This window comes from Centruroides sculpturatus, unplaced genomic scaffold (assembly GCF_000671375.1).
Source record: "Centruroides sculpturatus isolate CEXI.00-Female unplaced genomic scaffold, Cexi_2.0 scaffold496, whole genome shotgun sequence".
Lineage (NCBI taxonomy): Eukaryota > Metazoa > Arthropoda > Arachnida > Scorpiones > Buthidae > Centruroides > Centruroides sculpturatus.
In genome coordinates, this window is record NW_019384642.1 from 76676 (window position 1) to 104254 (window position 27579).

Below are 27579 nucleotides of genomic sequence, written 5' to 3' on the forward strand. Positions count from 1 at the left end.
TACAATTTATGTAAATTGTTTGCATTGTAAGATCGCATTACTTTTTCCACCCTGTGGGCACTGAACCTTTTAACCGTAACCATCGCGGGTTCGGTCTGGCCGAAACCGCGGTGGGTGTGGGAATTTTCATAAACCCCAGAATTCCTGGGGTTTATGAAAATTCCCCTAAAAAATTCCTGGGGTCAGATTACAAACATTAAACTGCCGATTGAATTTTTAGAAAACGTCAAGGAAAGTTACTTTCCTCAGTAACAGCCCTTGACGTTTACTAAAAAGAGAAATTTTTTGCGAAAGTTAATGAAATAATGAAATTTATTTAATCTTTCTAATTAAAAACTTACTAATGTAAGATTTAAAAGTGTTTTAATATTAATATTTATCTGTATTTGTAGGATATCTGCACGACATGGAAGCGTTGAAATTGAATTTGTTTTTATGAGGAAATGAATTTTTTTTTTAGCTTGCATTATTAAAAACCTTGTTTAGAGTAAAGTAATATAAAATAACCGCGTATCGTTTACATAGTTCTGCCGTTTCCTTTAATAAGTTCATTCGCGTTTCGTTGCACTTCGCTCCTCACGCATGACAATAGATGTAGAGGAACAATTACAAAACCAAATTCATAGATTTTAATGAGAGTCAGCGGTCGAATTTTCAACGCATTTTTCAGTTTTAAATGGTGAACTTCACAAGAGAATAGTTAAATGGTAAGCGTACCTTAAACCATTGTTAACAATAGTTTAATTAAGTGATTCGAATGGAAAATATTAGAAATTAATTCATAAACTTATGGTATAGATAAACAATCATCTACAGTTTATCAACGATTTTGTAATAATAATTCTAATTGTGCTAATTACGAAGGGTGTTTATTCATCAATTCAACTTCTTGATGATATTTATATTTAAATATACTTTCTATAATAATATTTAGATATAAAATAACAAATCCATCGTGAAGTAATGGCGTAAAACATTGAAACGTGTCGAATAGGTATCCACGAGGAAATAACCTTGCAGAAATACACAATAACAAACAAGGGAATCCAAAGTGTGCGGTTAAACATCTAAATTTGAGATAATTTTTAAATATATCACTTATCTAACAATTTTTCCTTTATAATTACGAAACGAAAGTTAAATAATGCAACTAAAATGAAAGCAATTTATTAAAAATCAAAAAATTCGTGGTTATAGGCCTATTCTAAATTTATAAGTGTCTGTAGAAAATCTAAACAATAGTAAGCGTGCATTGTATGTTACAATAGCCTTTAGAATAACGAGTCAACCTGAAAATCAGCTAGTGACATCATCAAGGTAGAAGACAACACTTGGTGTTCCAGTCAGTTTCCAGTACTTTTACCAAGCTAGCACACCTGCAGGTGAGTAATGTCATTTTTAAAATTACATTTTATTTCTATAACGGTAGATTTTATATTTTAAAATGTCTATTAATAATTTTTGCATAACGCTAATAACACCGGATTTAAAATTAGGTCACGCAGATGATGGTGATGTTCATTTTTTTTTTTTTTTTATTTAAAGGGATGACCTAGCTTATTGTTTGCTTCTCTATTGTTTGCATTATACCTGTATGGATTTTGATATTTACTTAATTCCGTCTGCATTAGTGTTATTTAAATTACACTAAAATTTCAATAACGTTAAGAAGATACGATCGGTTTTTAATATTCAAGCTTCAGTGATAAAGGTATTTGTAAAAAAAAAAAGTACGGATATTTATTGTGTAGAGGCTAGTAAAGGAACGAGGGCAAAGATCTTAGGTTATTTACCGAAATTTTTGTTTGAATTTGATCAGCAAACATGGATATCGGAGAAATGAGTAGTTTCATTGTTAAACATTCTTCACATTTTCCTTTAAAAACTTCTTCGGTTCAGGTTATTAAGCACGAGTAAATCGTTATAATCAATTAACTGACGTGTATTTTGCACTCTATTTACCTTACCATTTTACTAACACGTGAGCATTTACAACGATTTTGTATCCTGTCGTTGTCGTAAACAAATTCTATCTTGCATATCGCATTTCGAAAGAAGACGTTGCGAGTTTTAAAAACGATTTTTGGAAAGTGAGTTATTTTACATTATTTATAACTTAATTAATATAGCTTATATGTTTTCAATTATTATGTTGAAAGTAGTATTAAATTAAAATATCATTTTAACAAAAAATTATAGAAAGTTTTTATTAAAATCATTAATTTTTTGTTCAAGGAAAATTGTTAGAACTATGAAATGTATTAGTATTTTTAAAATGATTTATTCGTAAAGTATTCTCCCTTTGTCTTTATTTAATACCAGAATATTTCCTCAACTCATAAAATTACACAAAGGAACAATTCTGTAAGTTATAAATGAAAGTTAAACCATTAATTTACCTAAAATTAAATAACTTCTCTCGAATTTAACGAAACTTTAATTAACTAAATAAACTTTTACTTGACTTACTTAAAATATTATTACCTCACTTTTATTGATGATATAGGAAGAAGTATACATTTTTAGGTCGTTGTCCCGAATTTGAATACAAATAAGAGAAATTTCACAACTAAAATGTTCTATTTTGTTACTATAATAGCAACAGGAAGAAATAAATGGACAGTTACATATGACTTTTATGTCCTATGATGCTCCTAAACATAAATCTAGGGATATCTGTGCTATCTGTTTTTGTAGCACGGTAGTATTTCCTTAAATAACTATTAAATTATACTTATAAGAAAATATATTATTATATTATATCTAAAGCATTTTATATTTTCAAACAAAGATGTCNAGCTGCATAAGCACCCATTTGTCTGGCCTGAGTCCACAGTCTCATCTAAATAATTTTTAAAAATCTGATTAAACTTTTTCAAAGTATTTTAATTTTAAAATATCTACATTGATATGAAACAAAGATATAAGAACTTGTTTACAAAATAATTGCATAATACGTATTTATATTTTAGAAAATACATGAGAAGTGGTAGTTCCACAGCTTCCATAGACTGCACGCCACTGGTGTGAATCATGCAATAAAATAAAGATTTTGCTAAAAATAGTAGTGAAAATGACTGGCATCCCATCAACTGAAGAGTACCAAAATGTAAATAGGTAGTGTATTTGATTAAATTAAATCTATGACCATACAAATAATTTGGGTCCTTACAAAATATTCCTTTTTAATAATCCAACTAGAGACAGATGGCTAACAACTTAAAAACTAACGAAATGACGTTAAAAAATACATACAATACAATTGACACTGGCCTTTTCTTAAAGGATTTTATGCCAAAAACACAGCATTAAAATTCTTCACAATATCACTCAGGTAAAAATTAGTTGCATTTGTATCCATCTGCAGACCTCTGGTGGAAAACTGGAACAGCTTCATAATTTGCATATTTACAGTACATAATTTTAATGCTGTGTTTTTGGCATCGGATCCTCTAAGAAAAGGTTGGTGTCAATTGTATGTATTTTTTAATGTCATTTCATCAGTTTTTAGGTTGTTAGCCATCTGTCTCTAGTTGGATTATTAAAAAGGAATATTTTGTAAGGATCCAAATTATGTGTATGGTCTTAGATTTAGTTTAATCAACAAATTTATCCTTGGAACTTGTAACTAAGGTAGTGTATTTATTCTAAGCATAGCTGCATGATGAAATAGTTAGACAACAAGCTATTTTTTGAATAAATACGATATATTTTATATACCTTGTATAAAATACTGTATTCTAGTAAACAGCGTGGTCTATAATTTTTTCATCTTGCAGAATGGCTGTTTATTCAGAGTAAATAGGGATATACATACTGATGATAAATAATATTTACCTGTTCTGTACAACTTACTCCAGCAATCCCTCCTCCAACAATCACAAATGTAAATTCCATAACTATATTTAAAATACGAAATACCTTTCGCGTTACCTTAAAATATATTCAATTTTCATAAAATCGATCTAAAATTTATATAGAATTTTAATACAATGTTCGGTTTTAAATTATATAATATACAAAATAATTACCACAAACTTAACGTGGAAATTTATTCGCTAAAATACTCGATTTCAGCAATTACATGAGTAAAGCATGACGAATATTTTAGTGTTGCCAGGAAAACAAAATTGTGATCTGTTTTATTTCTTAATATAACTTTAAATTTAATATTATTATTATTTACAATTTTTTAATTATCAGAAAGGATGTCTAACGTGATATTAAATTATATCTTGCGTCAGTTTGTAACAAATATACTTGATTTTTTGTTTGGCGCGAGCTTCTCAAGAGTGGATCGGAACCAAGGTCCTATAATCTAGGACCTTGAATCGGGACACCTTGCTTCAGTGCCCTCTGTTGGAGGTTTCAAAATTTCATGTTTATTAGTGTCAGGAACATTCGACCATAAACATCTAACGTCCGTTTGTCCGTCTTAACTCCTTTTAGGGAAAAATTTTTGAATTGAAATAACGTGTCAACCGGAAGTTCGTATATAGTTAATCGGGTGCCTCCTGCTCCTAAACTTTCCATATCTGGTCTCCGCATGTATCTAATTCCGTTTTCGAGATTACTGAAGATTTTACTTGCTGCTAGTTTTTTTTTTTTTTTTATGAAACTCATATCTACCCTCAAAATTAAGCTTTTTGCTATTTTATAGCAATTAAAAATACATAAAAAAGTTTTTATAACAAAATCTCATAACAGATGGCGCGACACAGAATTTTATTTATTTATTATGAATTTTAGCTTACCCGTCGCGCATTGCTGCGATCTCAGAGGAAAGGAAATNTTCGTTATATCGTTCATTAATTAAACAAAATAACATTATACTAGTCACTAGTCTGTTCAATGCAGTACGAATTTGGCGTTAGCCTTGGCCCTCGGCATCGAAATTTTGAAGTGAAGGGGGCGATACTACGTAACTGTTTCATTGAAGGGGGCGACGATTCGTTAGAGGTTGAGAAACACTGCTCTAATCCACCGCGTTCACGCGTGAAATTCGGGACGATTTGGGTATTCAAATACATCACGAAACCGTTCGAATGATTTTACATAACAACAACAACATTGTTCGGTCTCGAATGAGAAGTGAGCTCTTAAGCCTGAGCACAAAGCTGCCCGACACGATTTTACTAGAAAAGATATGGCCACTCAATGGAATAAGGTAAGTTTTTGTTTCGTTCAGACCCTATCGTGCTAGCAAAAGAAATAACAACCCTTTTTGTCGTATAGGTAATATTTTCGGACGAAAAAAATTTAATTTGAATGGACCATATGGTTTAGTGTTCTACTGGCGTGATTTACGAAAAAATCCCAAGTACTTTTAGCGAAGGAACTTCAGTGATGGGAGTATTATGGTTTAGAGTGCTTTTTCTGCATTGGGAAAATTGGATTTAGTATTCGTTACCTTCGCATGAACAGTGCCGACTATTAACAAATTCTGGAGAACAAACTGCTGCCATACAAATGTAGATTCAGAAGAATTTCTGCTATTTTCCAACAGGACAACGCATCTATCCATGTATCAGGAGATACGAAACAGTACAGAGTCGACCCCCCTATAAGATCATTGATTTTTCCGTTTTATCTGAATTACATGTTGTACGAGTCACTTAGATTTTACAAATATGTGAGCCATTCACAGTCCGGCACACGTATTTGTAAAATCTAAGTGACTCGTACAACATGTAATTCAGATAAAACGGAAAAATCAATGATCTTATAGGGGGGTCGACTGTAGTTGAATACTTAAAACAAGCAATTGTCACTACTTGGAATCCCCTCGAGGCATCGATTATAAAGATTGTTGATAGCATGCCAAATCGCATTTTCGATGTTATTAGTAAAGGAGATGCGCAAATAAATTACTAAATTAAACTATTTCGTAGTATTTAATGCTTTTTGCATTCATTTGTTAGTCGATTCTATACTTTTCTGGTGCTTAAAATCAGTTCTTTTTTACAATTTGTTGTTTGCTGCGATATAGGAAACTACGAGTTTCGACAAATTATGTTTTCATAAATTCTGAACAATATATATAGCTACATAATATGTGTAATTCCTAACCTTCGTATAGTAAATTTACAGCGATTCTATACTTTTGTGGAGCACCATATAGAGTAGCACAGAACGGGTACAAAATATTTTAATTCTCCCCAAATGGGAGGGATTAAACCCCAAACCCTCGTGTGGTTTGCCTCATAAAGACTCATTATTTTATAATTAAATAATATATTCGAAATTACACCAATGGACAAAACTTTGGATTCTATTCAATATATCTGTTCCCTCTTTTTTTTTTTTAATATGAATGAATATGATAGGAACAATTATATATATTGAACTAGGCATTAGTTTGAACAAAATATATCAAAATTTAAAAAGATATACATTAAATGTTAGTTTAACTCCATATGTAGTGGCCTAATCATATGCATATAAATAATGAAAAACTGGATGCATTTACAATAATTTCCACATCTTTATTTATTGGAATATCGCCATGTTAAGGTTGCTTATATATTATTTTGCCTTTCCTTTAATCGAGGAAAATTTTTTATCATTATTATTTCAAGGACATCTTCATGAATGTACTTCTTTGGGCTGTGTATTGTCAAAGATGTCCAATCTTATCAATTTTAAATTTTAAGTATTATCTATTTACTATATTTTGATTTATTTATCCTGGTAGAAAAATAAATCAGAAAATCTGAATTAAGAATAAAGTTTTGCTAATTCATAAAATGAATTCTAATATAATTCATTTTAAATAGAGTAACAGCAATATATGAATAAAGAGTCTCAGTCATACTCTATATTTTAGTTATTATCCATTACTTGATAAGGATTATTGATTAAAAGAATTTGATTTTTACATTTCCTAAGTTTCATTTTATAAATATGTGCCTTTATTTTTTTCTTCTTGCATCATTAGTTTATACTATGATAATTTTTCTATTCAAAATACACTGTGTTGTCACGCATCTTTTCTAATCACAAAAAAATAAATTATGTTGTTTTTAAGTATTTAATATTCAGGAGAATCTATTTTTTAAACATAAATATATTATGTTCACTGGAATAAATAGAAATATAGCCACGAGATGCGTAACTTTCCGGCATAAATAAATTTAAAACTATATAATGCGTCATCTTTTATATTATTCTGCTTTTATATTATTTTATTATTTTATATTATTATGCTTAATTTTGTAATAAATAAATTTTAATAATAAATTTTTGTAATAAATAAATTTTGTAATAAGCTTTTTTGCTATTTTGAGAGTATAGACGAATCTAATGCTAATAACAAGTAAAATCATTATTAAATCTAATGCTAACAGTACCATTAGACTTAATGCTTAGACTAAAATCGTCATTAAGTCCGACCTTACTCGAAATATGTATGACACGTGACCCGCTTTCTCTCCCCCACTCCTCAACCTTTAACCACTAAAATTTAATATCATCAATAACTTTAATTAACTCCTGTGCCTTTTGCCGAAAATTTCAGAAATTTTCTACAAAAGGCACAGGAGTTATTAAGATTCAAAGTGTTCAATCCTGCTCTCCCACGCTAATATTATACACGCTAATATCTATAAATACAGAATAAATCCCGAAAATTTTGCATTTCTCGACGTTTCAAAATCGCCTGAGTATAAAAATATAAAAATCTTGGGGGTCATTTTTGAATGAACATCATACTTTTCCTCTGTTTTATATATAACAGCCGAGAAAGTAACGATGCATTTATTCTTAGAATGTATTTATTTCTAACGAGTAAGTTTTAGCATTACGTGAAATGAATGAAAGTTGCGTTATGTTAAAAACAATTTATTTAAAAAAAAACTATTTCATTGAAGAAAATTCCATAACTTTTTATTATTATTTATATTTATCGTTTTATAACTACAGTAGAGCATCGATTATCCGACTCAATTGAGGACTCGGGTTGGTCGGATAACTGAAAAAATCGGATAACCAAAAAGAATGAAAAAAATACATTACTGTATTAGTATAGTATATTAGTATATCCCATGTAATTAGTATATCGCTATTAACCAACTTCACGTTGAATTTTCATCGATGTTTAGCCTAACAAATTTTTTTAAAATAATAATCGTCGCTATTGTATCGTTAAAAATTATTTTTAAATTATTTTATTGCTCACGAAACAATCAATCACTCATAATTAGAAAGTCTCGTTTATATACTGGCCTCCCTTCAATGGTCAAGCCGTTGATGCCAGCTAAAACACGCAAAAATTTAACAAAAATAATATTAAAGTAGCCAAGACGTAGCCAAATATCGTAGCGCCACATCACTAGCGGACATTTGAAATTTTCCGACTAGAACGGTCGGTTAACCGATGTGATGGTTAATCGGTGGTCGGATAATCGATGCTCTACTGTAATTGTGAGGTGTGACGTTGTAACGCTTCGTCACGTCGCGTCACTTACATTATTAGTAGTAATTATTTTGTAATTAGAAGACGAAAAGAAATCTAAATGGAAATAATTAAAATAATAAATCTTAATTAATTAAATCAGTTTTTAATTGTGTAATAGGAAATTTGATTTTGTACTAATTTACTTACTGTATTGATAACTATTATAGAAATTCTATAGTAGTTAATAGTTACTATACTAATAATTAAATTCTATAATATAAAAACTATATTTACTCTCGCTTTAATTATATTTTTATTTATTTATGCTATTGAAAAAACAAACATGTTAAAGAGAGTAGATTAAGCGAGGTCATAAATATTTATTATTCATATGGCCTTCTAGTATAGGCTATATTTTTCCCTCTAAAACTCGTTTGAATTAGAAAGAAAGAGTAGACATTTTCAATGGTTTGTTAAATTTTAGGCAAGTTTGGAAGTAATATAATAAAACCAATATAATGCAAATGGTTGCAGCCTGGAAACATTGGCAAATAATAATAATATATGATTTATTGATAGGCATTATAATACGTGGCATCCTTCATTAACAAAGCTGAGTCAACTTAACCGTTTGCCAATTGTAAATTAAAATAATAATAATAACTTCTGTGTTTTCAGGCTTTTTGGCCATCCTGTATATTCTACAGTTACAACTTAATAGTTAACTTTACGATTTAATTTTCTTAGATGTTTTTATAATTCGAACGCACATTTTTCATTTTAACACAATATAAAGCCGAAGAGCGATATTTTAATGTTTAATTTAAATGTCCTTGAATGCTAATATTAATTTCTTGGCGCAGGTTTATCTTTACATCCAGGAAAAGTGAAGTATGGAAGAAAGAAAGGAATCAAATGGACTGAAAAACTAATAATTTTTCATTAAGATAGACGAATATCTTATGCTAACTTTAAATGCTTCGTGCCTTATATAATTTGCATGAATTTAATTTTTATTTAATACACAGATAAGCTTACTGCTGTCGTAGTCAGTGCGGTGTGCTCAGTAAGATTCTGACTTTCCTTCACGTCAGGTAGTGCATAGACGAAAAAATAAGCCATTAACAATAAAAAATTAGTGTTATTTTAAAATAAGTCATGTTATATAATTAATGCGTAATTGAAGTAGATAAATTACAAAAATAAGGAAAATTTATATAAAATTAGCAGGTTGTAAGTGAAATTATGACAAAATATCAGAAATTAATTATTGACACAAATAATTTGCAAATCAGAACTGTTTACTAAACAAGGACATCGAGAGGGGAGGAGCTGGAATATTTTTCCAAGCCCAGAGTATACTTTAAGATCCGTAGTGGTTCTTACCCCATAAAATGAATGTTATTTTACTAATACAAAATAAAATCTTTAAAACTTTACTTCTTTTTATTAACAAAGAAACATTTTGTGTTTTTCATTTGTAAAAAATATAATAATAATTGTTAAAGGAGCCTGCTCTACCCAGCTCCCATACAAGCTCTGGACGGCCCTGACTAAGGAACGGGTTTTTCTTCTAAATGCTTTTAATTATATATTCAATGTTCTTAGCAGTAATAGTTTAAAATCGAAAGTTGTATAATACACTTCCTTTAACGGCGGCCGACCGCCGAAACAGTTAAGGAGTTGATCCTGGGGATCCAGGATCAAATCCGGGCGGTCGATAAACCCCAAGAATTTTTTGGGAAATGGTCTGTCCCGGATACGTCGGCTATCCCATGATGATCTAGCCCTAGACGAATGTACAATGGGTATGATTCTCTTATACTCATTGATGGAATATGATACAATGGGTATGATTGGTCTCTCAGTGCCAAAGAGCAGAAAAAGTGAAAATAGAAAAAACTTACACTTTCTTTCCTATAGACTATGTCTATTTTCGAATTATTTAAACTATTATTAAAAATGCAAACATCATTTAATTTTTTTAATATTAAAGAGTGTCACATTAAGAGTGCCGGATGTAAATTGCGCACCATTGCACCGTATGGATCTGGAAGACGTGGTTCCAACATAATGGTGTCACGTGTCACACTGTCGCGAAACAGTTGCGTTGCAGACAGACAAATTCCCAGGCCGTGTTGTAAGCTATTTGTGAAGAAAGTGCTGCCACCAGAGCCGCGAGTCGTAAAAATGACAGCATTAAAATGGGTTATTATATATAATGTTACTTTACACTGAAATAAACGAATATCCAGATTAAACCCGGCATAATTACAGGGAGACCCTATACTTTATATCATTTGAAAGACATTTTGAAGTTTTAAATATACTGTATTTACACAAAATTTTCCTCAGATATATTTTTTATTATCTAATGTCTCAAAATAACATTGATTATAATTAAACGTTATGTAAGCATAAAAATTAATAATGTAAAACGTAATTTAAACGTAAATATAAATTTATAATTATTAACTAGGGACACTGCATGACTGTCGTATCGCTATAGAATTGATGCGGAGCGATACGTTATTGTAATTAAAAAAGTTTTTAATTAGTATTAGTACATACACATTATCTTTCGCTCCTGTATCCTCGAACGCCAACGCCGACGACGAATGTATATACAAGGGCGTACGTATGTGTACGGATGTTTGTGTGAGAGTGAGAGAGAAAGATAGTGTGTGTCTGTGTGATCAGAAGAAAACGGCTGGCCACACGAGAAAACAATCCTTACAATTGTCGCCACGGAGAGGTGATCATTGCATCTGTTTGGCACGGAAGAGGCGATCCTTATATTCGTTCGGCGTCGATTGCTTTGTTTTTGTGTATTGTTCGTTTCTGATGCCCATTATCCGTTAAGCACGCGCGCAATGCTATTTTTTCCTCCTAAATTCCGTTAGACGCGCTCAATCGCGTCAGGGAGCATTGTCATTTTGACCATTGTATCTCGAAAACGAAGTCATGTACCTCCAGTTTTATCAAATTTTTGTATTCCTCGTCGGATTTAATGGAAAATGGCAAAGTTTAATCAAAATCTATCGGTCAAATTTTGATTTTATCTTTTATTTTTACTTTCCCGGCTGTAATATATAACAGATGGAAAATATGGCAATCGGTCAAACAAGATTTTTACACTTTTGGACTCAGAAAACCTTGAAACGTTCAGAAATGCAAAAAGGAAAAAAAGCGGAATTTTTTTATGTAGGTATGAATGTTAACGTGTGGGGGGCACGATTTTGTTCACCTACTTTGAAGCTTAATAAATCCTAAACGTTTTATCGAAAATTTCTGAAATTTTGCAGGAACATTTGTGTTTTACGGGTATTGATGTCATTAAATTTTGGTGATTAAAGGTTAAGAGAGTGGAGAAATAGAAGGGGCCATATGTCATATCTCGAATTGTGTCGGACTTAATAAAAATTTTACTCGTTACATTTACAATTTTATTTTATAAAACTGATCTCTGCCCTCAAAATTAAGCTTTTTGTCATTTTGTAATAATTAATAGTATAAAAATTTTTTAAATAAAATATCGTACAGATGGCGCAAGACGCAATTTTTAATTTTTTGCCGGAAAAGTTACGCAATTCGTTGCCGGAGTTTTTTTTATTAATAACTCGCCGCAAATACGTAGACCTATATGATACTTAAGGAATTTAAAGGAAAGGATACAAGTGTACGTATTTTTATTTTGACAATGTGTTCGATATGTCAAAGGTCAACTTGTTATTTTTAAATAGAAACCTATATTTTTTGTAATGGCATTTGATTTTATACGAAACAACAAATAACTTTTGTCTGAAATATTTTTCTGCTTATCGCTTAGTTTTCACATTTCAATTTTAAAAGGTTAACAAAATTTCTCTTTTTAAACTGAAAAGCAATTTTTTATTGCCGAAACATAATAAATCAACTGTAATGAAGAAATTAATTTAACGAGTGTTCGAAAAGATGACCTTCATCCTCGATTCGCATGCTGCCTGACAAGTAACGATCAATGCTACAATGGTCGCTGGATAGTACTGTACAAAGTCATGTTATATAAAAACCAGGATCTAATGCAGAAAATTTTGCCATTTTAGTCATAATTTAGTGATCTTTTTTATGCTCAAGTTATTAGAAATAGGCGTTTCGATACAATTCCATATTCTATAATCTGCTTGTGAAAAAATCCCCCAAAAATTAAATAAAAATTTATTAATGTAATTGTCTACAAGCTTTGCTCCCCTGGAAAATTTTCTGCGAATGCCCTTGTATATAATTATATTTTATTCTTATCTTAACAGCTTAGATTTCGCAATAATAAGAAGAACCATCTTTTGTTAATTATACGTAAGAGGTAAAAACCCTGATAATCTGAATATTATTGGGAAATTTTATTGTATTTAAAATAATTCTGTTGTTATATATTAATTCTATTGTTTTGAAGTAAGAGCAACAAAAATAAGATGCTGCCATTTAAGGTTTGTTAGGCTGTAATATTCAAGTACATTATATTAATATTAATTTAAGAGGAAAACTAATCAAAAATAAAACTTGAGTAAATAGATAGAATATTGTGTAGTAATATTTATAAAGCAATTATATATGAAAAAATAAGGAAAAAATTTACATATCAATTTCAAGAGAACAAACAATAGAAAATGGTGGATTTTAAGTTTAAAATTATTTGTATTAAATAATTATTATGAATAATTATTTCTATTTTTTAAATAAATATGTGATTTTTAAAATATATTCTATAGTAATTTTTAGTTTAAAAATTTATTAAGTTTATTTAAGAGCTGTTTTTTTTATACTTGATTGTTTACAATTCTCTCAATTAGTTTTATGTCCTTCGGAATTAGCATAAAGTTGCTGCAGAGAACGAATAACACAGGAAAACTTCTTTTTGATAGAAAAAGCAGGTTTATTTTCTGTAATTTATAAATGATATGCATTTCATCAGTCTTTATTCTAAAAATTTTTGGAGGTATATTTGGAGGATAGTAAAAATAATTGCAATTTACAAAAGAGAAAATAGTTTTTGCAGTTTTCAAGGTAATCTGCTATACAAGCAACTTGAACATAAACTATTATTCAAAATGTTAGAAAGGTTACTTTAATTCCTTTTACATACAGTATGATTTCGACTGATATTTTAACGTTCTTTCTTCATTTATAAACAGTGGTGCGTTATAGCTTCATGGGTCCCAGGAAATTTGAATTAGGGGGCTCCATGTACAGTGTTGACTTCAAGCATTTTTTAAGGGAATTTTTTAGAAGAAATATTTTCTTATAAAAGATTGATTTAAGGCTCCCTGTTGGTGGGAGTCCCAGGCAATTGTCCTTTTTGCCCATAGGATAACGCGCCACTGGTTATAAATTAATAAGATATAGGTAAGGAGACACCAGATTATTAATGAAGTGGAGCAGCCGAGTGATAAGGGATGGGGCCCGACATATCAGGACCTGTTCCAGAAAAAGTTTCTGGGATTTTTTCGATCCGTCGGGATTCGATAGCAGATCCCCGGAATATTAGGCTGCCAACTTAGCCATCTTACCGTGTAATACAGGGTGTCTACAAAAACATTCCCTGATTTCAAACAGGTATAACATGTAATTTTATTGTAATAATCTTTTACAGTTAGTATTTTGAGATGCAGGATTTCATTCAGTTTCATGTGGTATAGTGTAGCATTAAAGACACTCAATGTGCGCCCCTTTGGTTGCTCGGCAAACATCGATGCGATAGTCCAGTTCGGTCCAGACGTTTTTCAGCATATCGAGTTATCATGCAAACTGCTTCAGTGATCGAAGTTTTCAGCTTCTCCAGGTTGCCAGGTAGTGGTGGTGGTAGTACGTAAACTGGGTTCTTCACGTACTCCCCAAAAAAGAAGTCACAAAACTCCGAGACCGATGGTCGGCCAAAATGTCCCTTTCTCTGACCACAGAAGACTTTCTGACTAAAATCGTTGTACCATTTCCGAATGGACTTGGATATAGGTGGAATCGTATGATACCTTAGTCTGAAAGCATCCCATGTTTCACGGTCACAACACTGATCTTGCAAATTCTAGTACACACCAGCTGCGTTACTGTGGGGCGGTGGCCATTTTTAGATTTCCTTGCACCCCTATTTTTTCAAATCAAGGATGTCTAATTACTTAAAAAAATGAAATAACTCTTGTTAAAGAATTAGTTCACAACGTGTTTATCAATATATTTGAATTAGTTTAGATATCATAACATCGTGAAATCAGGGAGTGTTTTTGTGGACACCCTGTATAGTACTGTATGTGCCGCTTATTGTAATCACGACTATCGTTATCACTCGCCTAGTATTATTATAATAAACATGTCACAAAATATATAAATTAAACAAACTGACAAACTTTCGATTATTTTAATCAAAAGTTCGCTTGTAATTATTATGTTACTAATGATAAGTTTGAATTTACTCGAGACGGTTAGTAACTGACAAAACAGATAATAACAGTTATAATCCATACAGTTCTAATAAAAACGTTACCGCAATAGCCAGAATCAAATTTAAATAAATTCATCCAACCATAAAGATATTAAACAAGTGTTTGATTCTTGTACTCATTAATGTACAGTTTGATTCACGAATCTTGGCAGGCATTAAAAATGCCCAGTAGCAGGGACCAGTATATTTACTTAGTGAAGGAAACAGATTGACAAATCTGTGACAAGGTTCGTTGCCATAAAAAAAGGCGTTTTTACTTGTAAAACCTTCCAAAGCCCCAACCGAATACCGCCCACTGCCCGGCTAAGATATGTGAAACGATCTGTATACAGTATTGTAGCTTAAATTTCTATTTTTAGCACTTGTTACTTAAATTAAAGTACAAAACTGTACATCTTAGCTTAATGGAAGAAGTAAATAAAATTTTCTCTCAAAGATAAACTTGAAAGTTCAGAATACAAGTTGCCAAAACAAAACAATGCTGCTTCATAGCTAGTTCTGTGTAAGATTTTTGAAAAAAGCAATGAATATTAAAATGTTGCAGGAAAAAACTAGATCATGAAAACACAGGAGAGTTTGGAGAGAAATATTCAAGATTCTCCGAAGATACTGGTTTCCTTCAGACTAAAATCGTAATCAATTGCTTCAATGTTGTATTTTTTTTTCCAACTCATTCCGCCCTGTCGAAACTACATTTTTGCATTAATTTTAAGTAGAATTCCTTCTAAATATTTAATTTCTTTTAAATGTTAACCTTCTAAGAGTCCCTGAAGTAAAAAATTAAATAAAAAAACAAGCTGTCATTGAGGCAAACTAATTTCATTAATAAATTCAAGCACTAATATAGAGTACTTTACATCTAGAAGGCATATAGCTAAGTAAGCTAACCAATGAGATAATTTGCTTATTTGCTTATATATCATTGGTTTTCTTATACAGCTGTTTGCCACCATAAAAAAGCTTATATACAAGTTTACATGTTACTCGCTGAGAGAGTAAGTATTATAAAATTTGTATTTAATTTTTCTTAGTTTAATCGCCTAAAATTATTATTTTATTTATTTATTTGAAAAAATACAGCTAATTTTATAATAAGGCACGACTAAAAATTATGAATTGATCTATATTTAGAAGAAAATACATTAATTAAGTAGTTAATTATAATTTTCGAAAGATAAAACTATGAAAATTAATTTTCTTAATAATTTAATAAGAAACNATTGGAAGCAAAAATATCAAAAGTAATTTTTATTCAACCGTAGACGCCGAATTTTATTACGCCGATACTTGTTTTAAAAGAATTTGTTCATTTTGTGTATTTCAGACATGGCAGAGGCTCATTTAGCTGTTGCCTTCAGCTTCACTATCACTCACGATGGGGTGAACATCAGCTAACAGTTAAACTATAGTTTGCTTCTAAAAATAGATATGTTTTCGAAAATTTATTATTAATTTTCTAATAATAAGCTTTTAATAATGAAATAATCTAACCTAATTTGACCAGGGTCGAGTTTACAGATAAGCTAAACTAATGCAGATTCAGTCGAGGAAAAAATAGAGCTAAGTGCCTCGTGCTATGAGGCCAGACTTATGGTAAGGTCTCACGCCTTTAAACTTATTATTATTTGGTGGAAGAAAAAGGCCTATTACAAGTTATAGTTTAGAGCTTCTACAAAGTTTAAATAAAATATAAATTAAATTAATGCATAAGTATCTAAGAGGCGAAAGAGCTATATTCCCGAGAAGATTAATGTTGCAAGAAGAGCATTTTAAATGGATTTGGTTAGGCTCACAATGGTGTGAAGACGGAGCCCGATATATCTGGGACGGGCCCGAAAAGTTCCTGGAATTGTAATACAATGTTCTTCACGTTGTAGGTGTTATTTCCTATGTTTTTATCATATGTAGAAGAATCGTCTATAACGCAAACTGGAACTTTAATCATCACTTGTCTTGAAAGAAGAAGATTCAAATTCCAGTTTGTGTTATAGAACTTTTTCTATAATACAATATCGAACCATAAAGTTAATAAAATTATTTCTCTGTTTAATCTTACTGGATTTCGATTTAGCATGTAATATAGTATATCGAAAGATGATGTCATAAGTATGATTGATAGATAATTTGAGCTTCTTAGAAGTATTTAGAAATGATAAAATATATTTTAAATAATTTCATTTTAATAGGCGATCAGTTCTGATCGGGTCTATCCTTCGCTACTCTGTCGCATTAATTGTACGCCTGAACGAGCTACGATAATGAACAATGGGCATGGTAAAAAAACCTCTTAGTGATCACAAGGCGGAAAGAATAAAAAAAATGAGATAATATTTAATCAATAAAACTATTAAGCAAGTCAACATTATGATAAATTGTCGTCTATTCAAAGATATCGAACATTTTATCAAAATAAGCGGCTCAATGCCAAAAAAAAAATAATAATAATAATAAAGATTGAAAATTTTGTAGAAAAGATTTATGAATATAGCTTATTTCTTCTATTTCTTTTATATATTAATAGGAAATAATGTAGAAATATACGGATTTCGAAATTTCCATTTTCTTGAAAGTTGTTCGATTTTCGAGTTAAGGAATAAAATTAATAAATTATAAATATAATTTATTATAAATATAAGTCATTTGTCGCTTGTTTAAGAAAATGTTTGCATCTATATTTCAGTCATTATTAAAATAATATATTAAAAAATATTGTAAAAATGGTATAAAGCGAAATTGTTCTTATGAAAAGTCGCTTGCATACAAAAATATTGGATTTGTCATGATAATAGCAAGTTAGAGCATTGGTGTTTTATATTATAAGTTTATAAATAGCTTAACGTTGATAATAAGTAGCATTTGGGTAATAACTGTAACCAGTTATTACGCAAATACATATAATATTATATGCTTATAATGTTATGTTTTGAAAACACATACAAGATTGCTGACTACGTTCAATCATTCTCGACTACTGTGGTGCATTCAGATAGCCATATTTCATAAATTTCATTACTAAATCGAGCATATTCGTTTGATAATCTTAAATTATAAAATATAAATTTAAAAATACAAATATGCCACAGCCTTTTTCAATTTAATTACCATATTTAATGTAGTTTGTGTTTCTTACTTTAGTATATCCTGAAGTAACACAGAATCCATAATGCACATTCCTCCATAATTCATTTTTATGATCTGAAATATCCTCGCAAACATTTACTAAACAATTCTTAAACTATTCTGTCTTTCAGCACTAGAAAATCTAAATGTCTTTTTCTTAGTAGTCATGTTTAATAAAGTGACGTCAACTTTTGCTACATCTTATTGGTTCCGTTATTATAGGGTTACTATAGGTTCGTATTTAGTACGGACAGTGCGTACTTTAAAGGTTCTGTTCTTGTCCTTACCGTACTTAGAAAAAGTAAATAAAATGTCCGTACTTTTCAAATTATCACAAAGTTAATAGTTAAACACTTAGATTTAAATCTGATAAAAGATACTAAATTTTTTATAATTATTATAATATTTGTTAGCTAAGTGTCAACATTATATAAACAAATTAACGGCTTTGTTACTTAGAGAATATGCGCACATTCATTACAACTGTTTTTTAATTCGATAGTGCTTGTTGTCTACGTGGTAAAATTAGGTTATTATATTTAAAATTGCATTTTGTGCCTACATTTACTAGATTGAAAAATATGAATAAATTCTCTTTGTTTTGTCTCGCTGTCTGAGTACTTTTAATGCTAATCTGTCCATATTTTGTCTTCAACTATTACGGTAATCCTAGTTATTCGCAAACGACTACCCTGATTGACTACTGTTACAACCTTATTTTATAGCGTTAGCTTATAATGGGGCNTATAATTAATTATAAATATAAGTCATTTGTCGCTTGTTTAAGAAAATGTTTGCATCTATATTTCAGTCATTATTAAAATAATAAACTATATAAAAAAATATTGTAAAAATGGTATAAAGCGAAATTGTTCTTATGAAAAGTCGCTTGCATACAAAAATATTGGATTTGTCATGATAATAGCAAGTTAGAGCATTGGTGTTTTATATTATAAGTTTATAAATAGCTTAACGTTGATAATAAGTAGCATTTGGGTAATAACTGTAACCAGTTATTACGCAAATACATATAATATTATATGCTTATAATGTTATGTTTTGAAAACACATACAAGATTGCTGACTACGTTCAATCATTCTCGACTACTGTGGTGCATTCAGATAGCCGTATTTCATAAATTTCATTACTAAATCGAGCATATTCGTTTGATAATCTTAAATTATAAAATATAAATTTAAAAATACAAATATGCCACAGCCTTTTTCAATTTAATTACCATATTTAATGTAGTTTGTGTTTCTTACTTTAGTATATCCTGAAGTAACACAGAATCCATAATGCACATTCCTCCATAATTCATTTTTATGATCTGAAATATCCTCGCAAACATTTACTAAACAATTCTTAAACTATTCTGTCTTTCAGCACTAGAAAATCTAAATGTCTTTTTCTTAGTAGTCATGTTTAATAAAGTGACGTCAACTTTTGCTACATCTTATTGGTTCCGTTATTATAGGGTTACTATAGGTTCGTATTTAGTACGGACAGTGCGTACTTTAAAGGTTCTGTTCTTGTCCTTACCGTACTTAGAAAAAGTAAATAAAATGTCCGTACTTTTCAAATTATCACAAAGTTAATAGTTAAACACTTAGATTTAAATCTGATAAAAGATACTAAATTTTTTATAATTATTATAATATTTGTTAGCTAAGTGTCAACATTATATAAACAAATTAACGGCTTTGTTACTTAGAGAATATGCGCACATTCATTACAACAGTTTTTTAATTCGATAGTGCTTGTTGTCTACGTGGTAAAATTAGGCTATTATATTTAAAATTGCATTTTGTGCCTACATTTACTAGATTGAAAAATATGAATAAATTCTCTTTGTTTTGTCTCGCTGTCTGAGTACTTTTAATGCTAATCTGTCCATATTTTGTCTTCAACTATTACGGTAATCCTAGTTATTCGCAAACGACTACCCTGATTGACTACTGTTACAACCTTATTTTATAGCGTTAGCTTATAATGGGGCACTACATTTATAACGTTATGACTGTTGATAAAGTTATAACGAATTATTTTATAATGGAAAATACTAATGGGCAAATTCATTAATTCACAAAAAAAGATTTTTAGTAGAAAGCACAAAAATGCCAACGATCAAGAACTAATAGTTTTAAGATAATGTTAGAAACAATCAGAAAGTTTTATATCTTTAGTACATAGGTTCAAATTGATTTATTTCATATTACATGATATATTAAAATATGCCATATAACACGCACTATCCCATAAAATAATTATTAATTTTGTTATAAGTTATAAATGTAAATATATCGAAATAATTTTAATAAAAGTTTAATAACTGTGTAAGAAGTTTTATAATTATAAAAAACAACAAAATTTTTGTATTTCAGACATGGCAGAGGCTCATTTAGCTGTTGCCTTCAGCTTCACTATCACTCACGATGGGGTGAACATCAGTTATAATCGCGAAGTTCTTCAGATGATATGGCAAAGTGGATGGAGATCGTGGAAGAAACGCTATGCAAGACTGATAGTAAGTATATCTATATTGAAAAATGAATTTAAATAGATCAATAAACGTCTAAATTTAGCTATAATTTAAAATATATATTTCGCTTCACGAGTACTATCTTATTTTTCTCATTAATGCAGAACAATTTGAAGAGTGGAGTGTATCCTGCTTCACCTATCAGTTTGATAATTCTAACATTCATCATCACATTCCTACAGTTTCTTTCGTATGATGTCTCCTATGGAATTACTAAAACTATAAATACTTGGCTTCCAGAGTAAGTAAAATAATTAATCAGTTTTCAAAAAATGTTATCACCTTGTAAGTAATAATTATAATTTTTATGTAGGGACCGTTTCACTCCATTTTTAGCATTCCTCACCACTTGTGTAGTATTCAGTTTTATCTTGTGGATTAGTATCATTGTAATAATGAGACAGACTCTCAAATTGCTTCTTATCTATAAAGGTTGGATATATGATTCAAATGTTGGAAATAAAGTATCGTTGAAAACTAAAATCTGGGCAGTAAGTTTATTGCTTAACCTTATATTTAATATTTAACACATTAAATATAACACATCTTTAATTCCAGATGGTTGTAAAGTTACTAGAAGGTAATAATACTCCTCTTCTGTACAGTTTACAGAGTTCTATGCCTCGTCAACCTGTTCCAAGTCTGGAAGACACAATCAAAAGAGTAAAAATTGTTCTCTATAAATTTTGTAATATTTTATTTATCTACAATCTACAATATATCTTTAGTATCTGACGTCCATGCGTCCACTTCTGAAAGACGAGGATTATGAGAATCGAGAGAAATTGGCTTTGGATTTTCAGCAAGGCGTAGGCAAGAAGTTACAATGGTTTCTGTGGCTAAAATCCTGGTGGGCTTCCAATTACGTAAGTAATTTCTTCAAAAATTGTTACCTATATCCGAAATGTTTGTTAATGCTTCTTTATTTTTTAGATATCAGACTGGTGGGAAGAATATGTTTATCTTCGAGGAAGAGACCCTTTGCTGATCAATAGCAATTACTATGGAGTGGTAAGTCTTAAAGTGTTATATTTAGTAATGCATAAATAGCGGAAAAAATCATGTACTTTCTTGACAGGATCGTTTCTATATCCCCAATTGCACTCAGTCTTCCAGAACAGCAACATTCATCCATAATGCTTTTCTTTTTCGAAGAGCAATCGAAAGACAAACCCTAAAGCCGGTAATTTTCACCTCTCTGTTTGATAATTATCAACATTAATACTAGGAATTATCCTAATATGTTAATTCTATTTCAGTTAATGATCAGGAATTTAATACCCCTTTGCTCTTGGCAGTATGAAAGAGTTTTCAATACGACTCGCGTACCAGGAATAGAAACAGGTATTTTCCTTATTATAATTACTATAATTTATAAAGAACATATAGAGAAACGCTGTTTCTTTATTCAGAATGCAAATATGTAAATAAAATTAAAGATTAAATTTAGAAAAGATGAAGAAGAGATGTTTAAGTGAATTGACAATTTAACATTTTGTATGAACTGTGGTGTGCCCATTTGCCTTCCGATGCTGCAAGAATGCTTCAAGTTCCATTTAAAATAAACATTGGCGCATTTAATTTCTTTCCACTTTCTGCATCTTTACTCATTCTTAACAGTTAAACTGTAACGTAAATATAATGATGTATAAAATATCGCTTTTATAAATTTTTAATAGCCGCAACACTCTTATTTTTTAGCCATTTTAAATTAAATAATTTATAAATCAATTTAACTTGATTATAATGATGTATAAAATATCGCTTTTATAAATTTTTAATAGCCGCAACACTCTTATTTTTTAGCCATTTTTAATTAAATAATTTATAAATCGATACATTATTACTAAATACAAGGTTCAAACCTTTATATCTAATTACAAGGATATACTTGTATACAATTTATTTGTATCTGATATTTATATGATACCTTAAAAGCTATACAAAGCCTCGAAATTTATATGTAACCAATACACAATTTATCTATCCTATATACAGTAGTTTATACAACTACATCACTGTAGAAAACATCGATTAGTGTCAGTCAGTGAAGTATTCACGATTGATAGATACCAAGAGAATTCATGCAGATATTTTTTAATAATTATAAACTATGAATTTTAATAAAAAAAATTTTTAGTCTATTTACTTAGTAATTTCTATCNTTTAGCCATTTTAAATTAAATAATTTATAAATCAATTTAACTTGATTGTAGATAAGATCGTGCATTATTCAGACAGTCAACATATCGTGGTTAGAAGTAAAGGAAACTTCTACAAAGTACTCGTTTATAATAAAAATCGTCTTCTAAGTAGTCATGAAATCCAATGGTAAATATGATTATATTGATACCATTCAAAAACTAAAATTACACAAATTTTATTAACATGAATTTTCATTCAAGGCAGTTGGAATGGATCTTACAAGATGACTATAAATCAAATTATGGAGAGGAGCACGTAGGTGCTCTTACTACTACTGATAGGTAAATAGATTAATACAGTATTATAAAAGCTTTATGACTATCTTTAAATATGCTTCTATTCTTAGAGTAACTTGGGCCAGAGCTAGGAAAGAATACTTTTCGAGAGGAATGAATAAAATATCATTGGATATCATTGAGAAGGTAAACGATTTATGAGATTATTACCTCTTTTCCTTTTCCATTTTGAGAAATTTATGCATTTCAGGCAGCATTCTTTGTCATCTTGGATGAAGAATCGTACGATATAGTAAGCAATTTCTATACTATTTTCGGATATAAAACTATTTTAATAAGTAAAATGTAAAAAAATAAATTCGTTTTAGGACGATCCCAAAAAGGGAGATGTGTATGTAAAAAATTTACTTCACGGTAAAGGATATAATTTTTGGATGGACAAATCATTCACTCTAATTGTTGGAAAGAATGGAAGGGTTTGTAAAAATATCTATTTTATATTTGTTAAACGTATGATTATTGCTTACATGTTTGCATTAATTTCAGATGGGGCTAAATCTGGAACATTCTTAGTAAGTTTACATTTTAAAATTATTTTTATCTTAAATTCTTTGATTATCCTTCTTAATCGTTAGAAATTATATATATTATTTTATAATTTAACATCAAAATTAACATAAATAATAAATTTATTATGTTTGCTATTAAAATATTCCCCCTGTACAAGGTTTTATCCTTACTACAATAAAGTATTTGATTGATAATTTAACATCAATACTTTCGTAAATAGTGCCGATGGTCCTGTGTTAGCACAAATGTGGGAGTATTGTCTATCATTCGAGTTTCTTTATCAGAAGTGAGTTGAATTTCAATTTAATTTTTCCCAAATAAATTCTCAATATTAAAAGTTTGTTAATACTTTAGATATAACGATGAAGGAAGAATTGAAGGAGATATAGCGGATCCACCACCACTACCTACGCGATTAAAATGGGAACTTGAGCCAGACGTGAGTGACGCTTACTATTACCAAAAATTTATGAGTTAAAAATTAATATGGGCTTTCTTCCAGTGCGTGGGTCTGATTAGAACGTGTACTGCATCAGCTCTCAACCTGATCAGTGATGTTGATCAGAGATTGTATATACACAACGATTTCGGTAAGAATTTCATCAAAACGTGTGGAGTTAGCCCCGACGCCTACATCCAAATGGCACTTCAACTGGCATATTTTCGTGTAAGTAACCTAATAAAGAACAAACAGATTTTTGTAATTATTTCAAATGTCTTCTCTCTTTCTCTAGGACTCTGGGAAATTTGGTTTAACTTACGAATCATCTATGTTACGGCTTTTTCGCGAGGGAAGAACAGAAACAGTTCGTTCTGTCACTAAGGAATCGTGTGCATGGGCCAGAGCAATGGAAGATCCTACTTGCACGGTGAGAATATCAATAATAGAAAGTTCAAAACATCCGTGTGCTAATTTTGAATTTTGTAGGACAATATGAAAATTCAATTATTTAAAAATGCCTGTGAGGTTCATCAAATCCAGTATCGTGAGGCCATGTGTGGAAGAGGCGTGGATCGTCATCTCTTTTGTTTATATGTCGTATCAAAATATTTAGAAGTAGATTCGCCCTTTCTTCAAGAGTTTTTACACGATAATTGGCGGCTTTCAACCAGTCAGGTATGATTTTTATTTTTCTTCAATCAATGAGGATCAAGATGGAATCAATTCTCATTCATTTTAATGACTAATACAAATATTGAAAAATTTTAACAAAGAATTTAACCGTTAAGAGATATATAATACATTAATCTTCTAAAATCATAAATTACGTATTAATATTTAAATTATTTTTATTAAACAATTATAATTTTAATATAATATTATATTATTACCGGGTCCTGGGTATTATATAATACAGGGTAGGCAAAAAAGTTCGTAAAAACTTTAAAATTTCATAAAAGAGAGGAGAATTATCGTAATTATCAGCACGAGGTTGAGGGAAAAATTACTTCCAAATATCACGACAGGTGGCATTGACATACCCAAAAAAACAATGAATAGACGTGCAAACAATGAAAATAACTTTCAATGTGTTTACTAGAGAAAGTGTTGGACATGGCCTTCACCACAGGGTATAACACAATTTAGTCGAGTAACAACGGGCACAACTGCATTGTGCAGCATGTCCGGATGGATGATTGTTATATCACTATTCAGAATAAAAGCGTGTGAATAAATTCTCGGGCCCTTAACAGTTGATACCAGTCAAATTTGCATACTCCAGCGTATTGACTTGTTATAGACCACCCGTTGCTGATTTTTTGAACTAATTTTTCCCATCAACAAAAAATTCCCCATGCTGATAATACTTATCATGCAAACTGCATTTCATTCCAGTAATTCTCCCATCTTTTACGAATTTTTATTTTTACCGACTTGTATTTATTATTAGGCTATATATCGAATCTGTTTGGACAAAAGAATACCTTTACTTCCTCGACCTCTGAATCTAAATCAACTATTAGATTTTATATGTTTTAGTGTTTACTTGCCAATTAAATTGATTCTTCTGATATTTAGAGAACGTCATATTCTCGATAACTATTGCATTTATAAGGTTTATTAAAATTGTAATTTGTTTACATTAATTAAAACTTTTATATTTACATAATTACAGTATTTTTAAAAATTAAATTTGCTATATTCTGAAGGTTGTTCTTTGATTTATTTAACTTTTATACTTCACAAATAAAATAACTCACAAGATAAAGAAAATGAATGATAATGTACTGAGAATTATATTCTTTCGTTTACATTTTAAAATTTTACATAGTTCTCGAAAAGATTTGCATCATAAAAATATATAAATTATGCTCATTTATAATCCAACTCAAAGTTAAGTCAGGTACAAAACACGTTTACCTTGAGTTTTACAAAGAATTTATACTGTTTTTTAAAATTAGCCTAAAGCTAATTTTTATTTTTTGCTGCATAATTGTCAAACACATGCAGAGCATGCAAATGAATGTTATCATTGGGATACCAAATAAACAGCAATATCTGATAAGGACTAATTTTGCTGAATTATAATAAATATTTTTAAACGAAGATTTTTAAATTTAAAAAACACTATGCACTAGCTCAAAGTTAAAATTGTGTGTTGCATCATCTGTTACGAGATATTATTTAAAAACTTTTATATTATTAATATAATAAAAGGCTTAATTTTGAGGGTAGAAATGAGTTTTACAAATATTGTAAATGCCAATAACGTGTAAAAGTTTCATTAAGTCCGACCCCACTCGAGATATGACACATATCTCGAGTGACTCCTCTATCTTTCCACTCCCTTGAGTTCTGTACTCCAAAATTTAATAATATCAATGCCTCATATATACAAATTATTATGCCAAATTTCGTTTCATAATCTTTACCATATTCTGAGATATTAAACGAAAAGACGCCCATAACCCAAGAATTTTCCCTTTTTTAACTTTTTTGAGTACAAGGATCTCAAAACACCAAGGGTGAAGGATGAACCACCACCGAAAAATTCCTGAGGTTTATCGATCCGTCCGCATTCGATCCCGGATCCTCCATAGTGCTAGTCTGTCATCTTAACAGCACGGCCATCCGGCTGTCCTTATTAATATATTTTGACAATATTTCTGAATTCGGAATGATATAAACTAAAATTGACCCATTCGAATTTATTAACGAGATATTAATCTAAGTATGAAAAATGTTGAAATATTAAATGCAAATGCTGCTTAAAAATTATATTGCAGACCCCTCATCATCAAATGAGTCTTTATGATATAAACAAGCACCCGGATTTCATAGCAGGTGGAGGAGGATTTGGACCAGTAGTTGACAATGGATATGGAGTTGCTTATATGATTTGTGGCAACGACGTCATTGTTTTTCACATATCTAGTAAATTTTCTTGTAAATGCACGGTAAGTATTTCTGAATATGTACAGAACAAGAATTAAATCACATTCATATTTTTAATTCCTTTCTTTTAGGATTCTCTTAGACTACTAAAGACTCTCAGGAATTCAATGCTGGAAATTAAGCAACTATTCGAAAATACATCATAGAATATTCAAGGTGTTAAAATTGTATCATTAATTATAAATATGCACGTACGATTCGGTTTTTTATGTATATTTTTAACTCTCCGCCTTCTGGACTTAGAGGGCCTTTGTAGCAAGTCCATTATTAGTTTGGCCAAGCCTACAATGGGTGGCCGGTTAGTAAAGGACGGGCCCGACATATCCGACGAACCTGGAATTTTTTGACCCTTCTGGATTTGATCCCAGGTTCCGCAGAGCAGTGGGCTGCCACCTTAACCGCTCGGCTATCCTGCCATCCCGTATGATTCAATCAAAGAATTGAACTTTTGCAACGAAAAATGCAATTAGTATTATTAATAAGGTTTCAATAATCACATGAAATTTTACCCTTGTTTCAATACTTGTATGAAAATTTTTAATGAAGATTTTATTGTTGAACATAAATTTATATTGTTCATTGTAATTACCGTTTTTATTAATTAAATAAATATCTCGTTAAATGATTCTTTAGCGCACGAA

At 30.1% G+C, this 27579-nt stretch overlaps 2 protein-coding genes across 4 annotated transcripts in view; one reads left to right on the top strand and one right to left on the bottom strand.

The window, feature by feature from the left end:
- Window positions 1–4315, bottom strand: part of LOC111626042 (pyridine nucleotide-disulfide oxidoreductase domain-containing protein 1-like) — a 31351-nt gene extending 27036 nt beyond the window's left edge. The window contains exons 1-2 of one of the 2 annotated variants that reach the window (XM_023369319.1): window positions 4032–4315; window positions 3838–3899 (exon numbers count right to left, since the gene is read on the bottom strand). In XM_023369319.1, coding sequence (XP_023225087.1) covers window positions 3838–3897 — 60 coding nt within the window. In that variant the 5' untranslated portion in view covers window positions 3898–3899; window positions 4032–4315. Of the gene's footprint in view, window positions 1–3837; window positions 3934–4031 lie in introns of both variants that reach the window. The other variant, XM_023369320.1, reaches the window with a different exon arrangement.
- Window positions 237–27579, top strand: LOC111626040 (carnitine O-palmitoyltransferase 1, liver isoform-like). 2 transcript variants are annotated; one of them, XM_023369315.1, is made up of 23 exons: window positions 237–707; window positions 1269–1382; window positions 20373–20515; window positions 20635–20771; window positions 20844–21021; window positions 21089–21193; window positions 21259–21396; window positions 21464–21541; window positions 21609–21713; window positions 21790–21874; window positions 22747–22861; window positions 22936–23016; window positions 23082–23157; window positions 23222–23263; window positions 23340–23447; window positions 23518–23543; window positions 23762–23827; window positions 23896–23980; window positions 24044–24208; window positions 24276–24410; window positions 24470–24658; window positions 26770–26940; window positions 27010–27579. In XM_023369315.1, exons 3-23 carry the CDS (start codon window positions 20375–20377, stop codon window positions 27082–27084), a joined length of 2301 nt encoding a protein of 766 aa, XP_023225083.1. In that variant the 5' UTR covers window positions 237–707; window positions 1269–1382; window positions 20373–20374; the 3' UTR covers window positions 27085–27579. The 2 variants fall into 2 exon arrangements, with proteins under 2 accessions (XP_023225083.1, XP_023225084.1); XM_023369316.1 differs by lacking the exons at window positions 237–707; window positions 1269–1382 and adding an exon at window positions 1539–2090.

Coding starts and splice junctions, on each gene's coding strand:
- LOC111626040 (XM_023369315.1), top strand. CDS start 20,375: ATGGCAGAGGCTCATTTAGCTGTTGCCTTCAGCTTCACTATCACTCAC. Junction 23,448..23,517: donor TTGTTGGAAAGAATGGAAGG/GTTTGTAAAAAT, acceptor CATTAATTTCAG/ATGGGGCTAAATCTGGAACA. Junction 23,828..23,895: donor TTCGAGTTTCTTTATCAGAA/GTGAGTTGAATT, acceptor TTAATACTTTAG/ATATAACGATGAAGGAAGAA.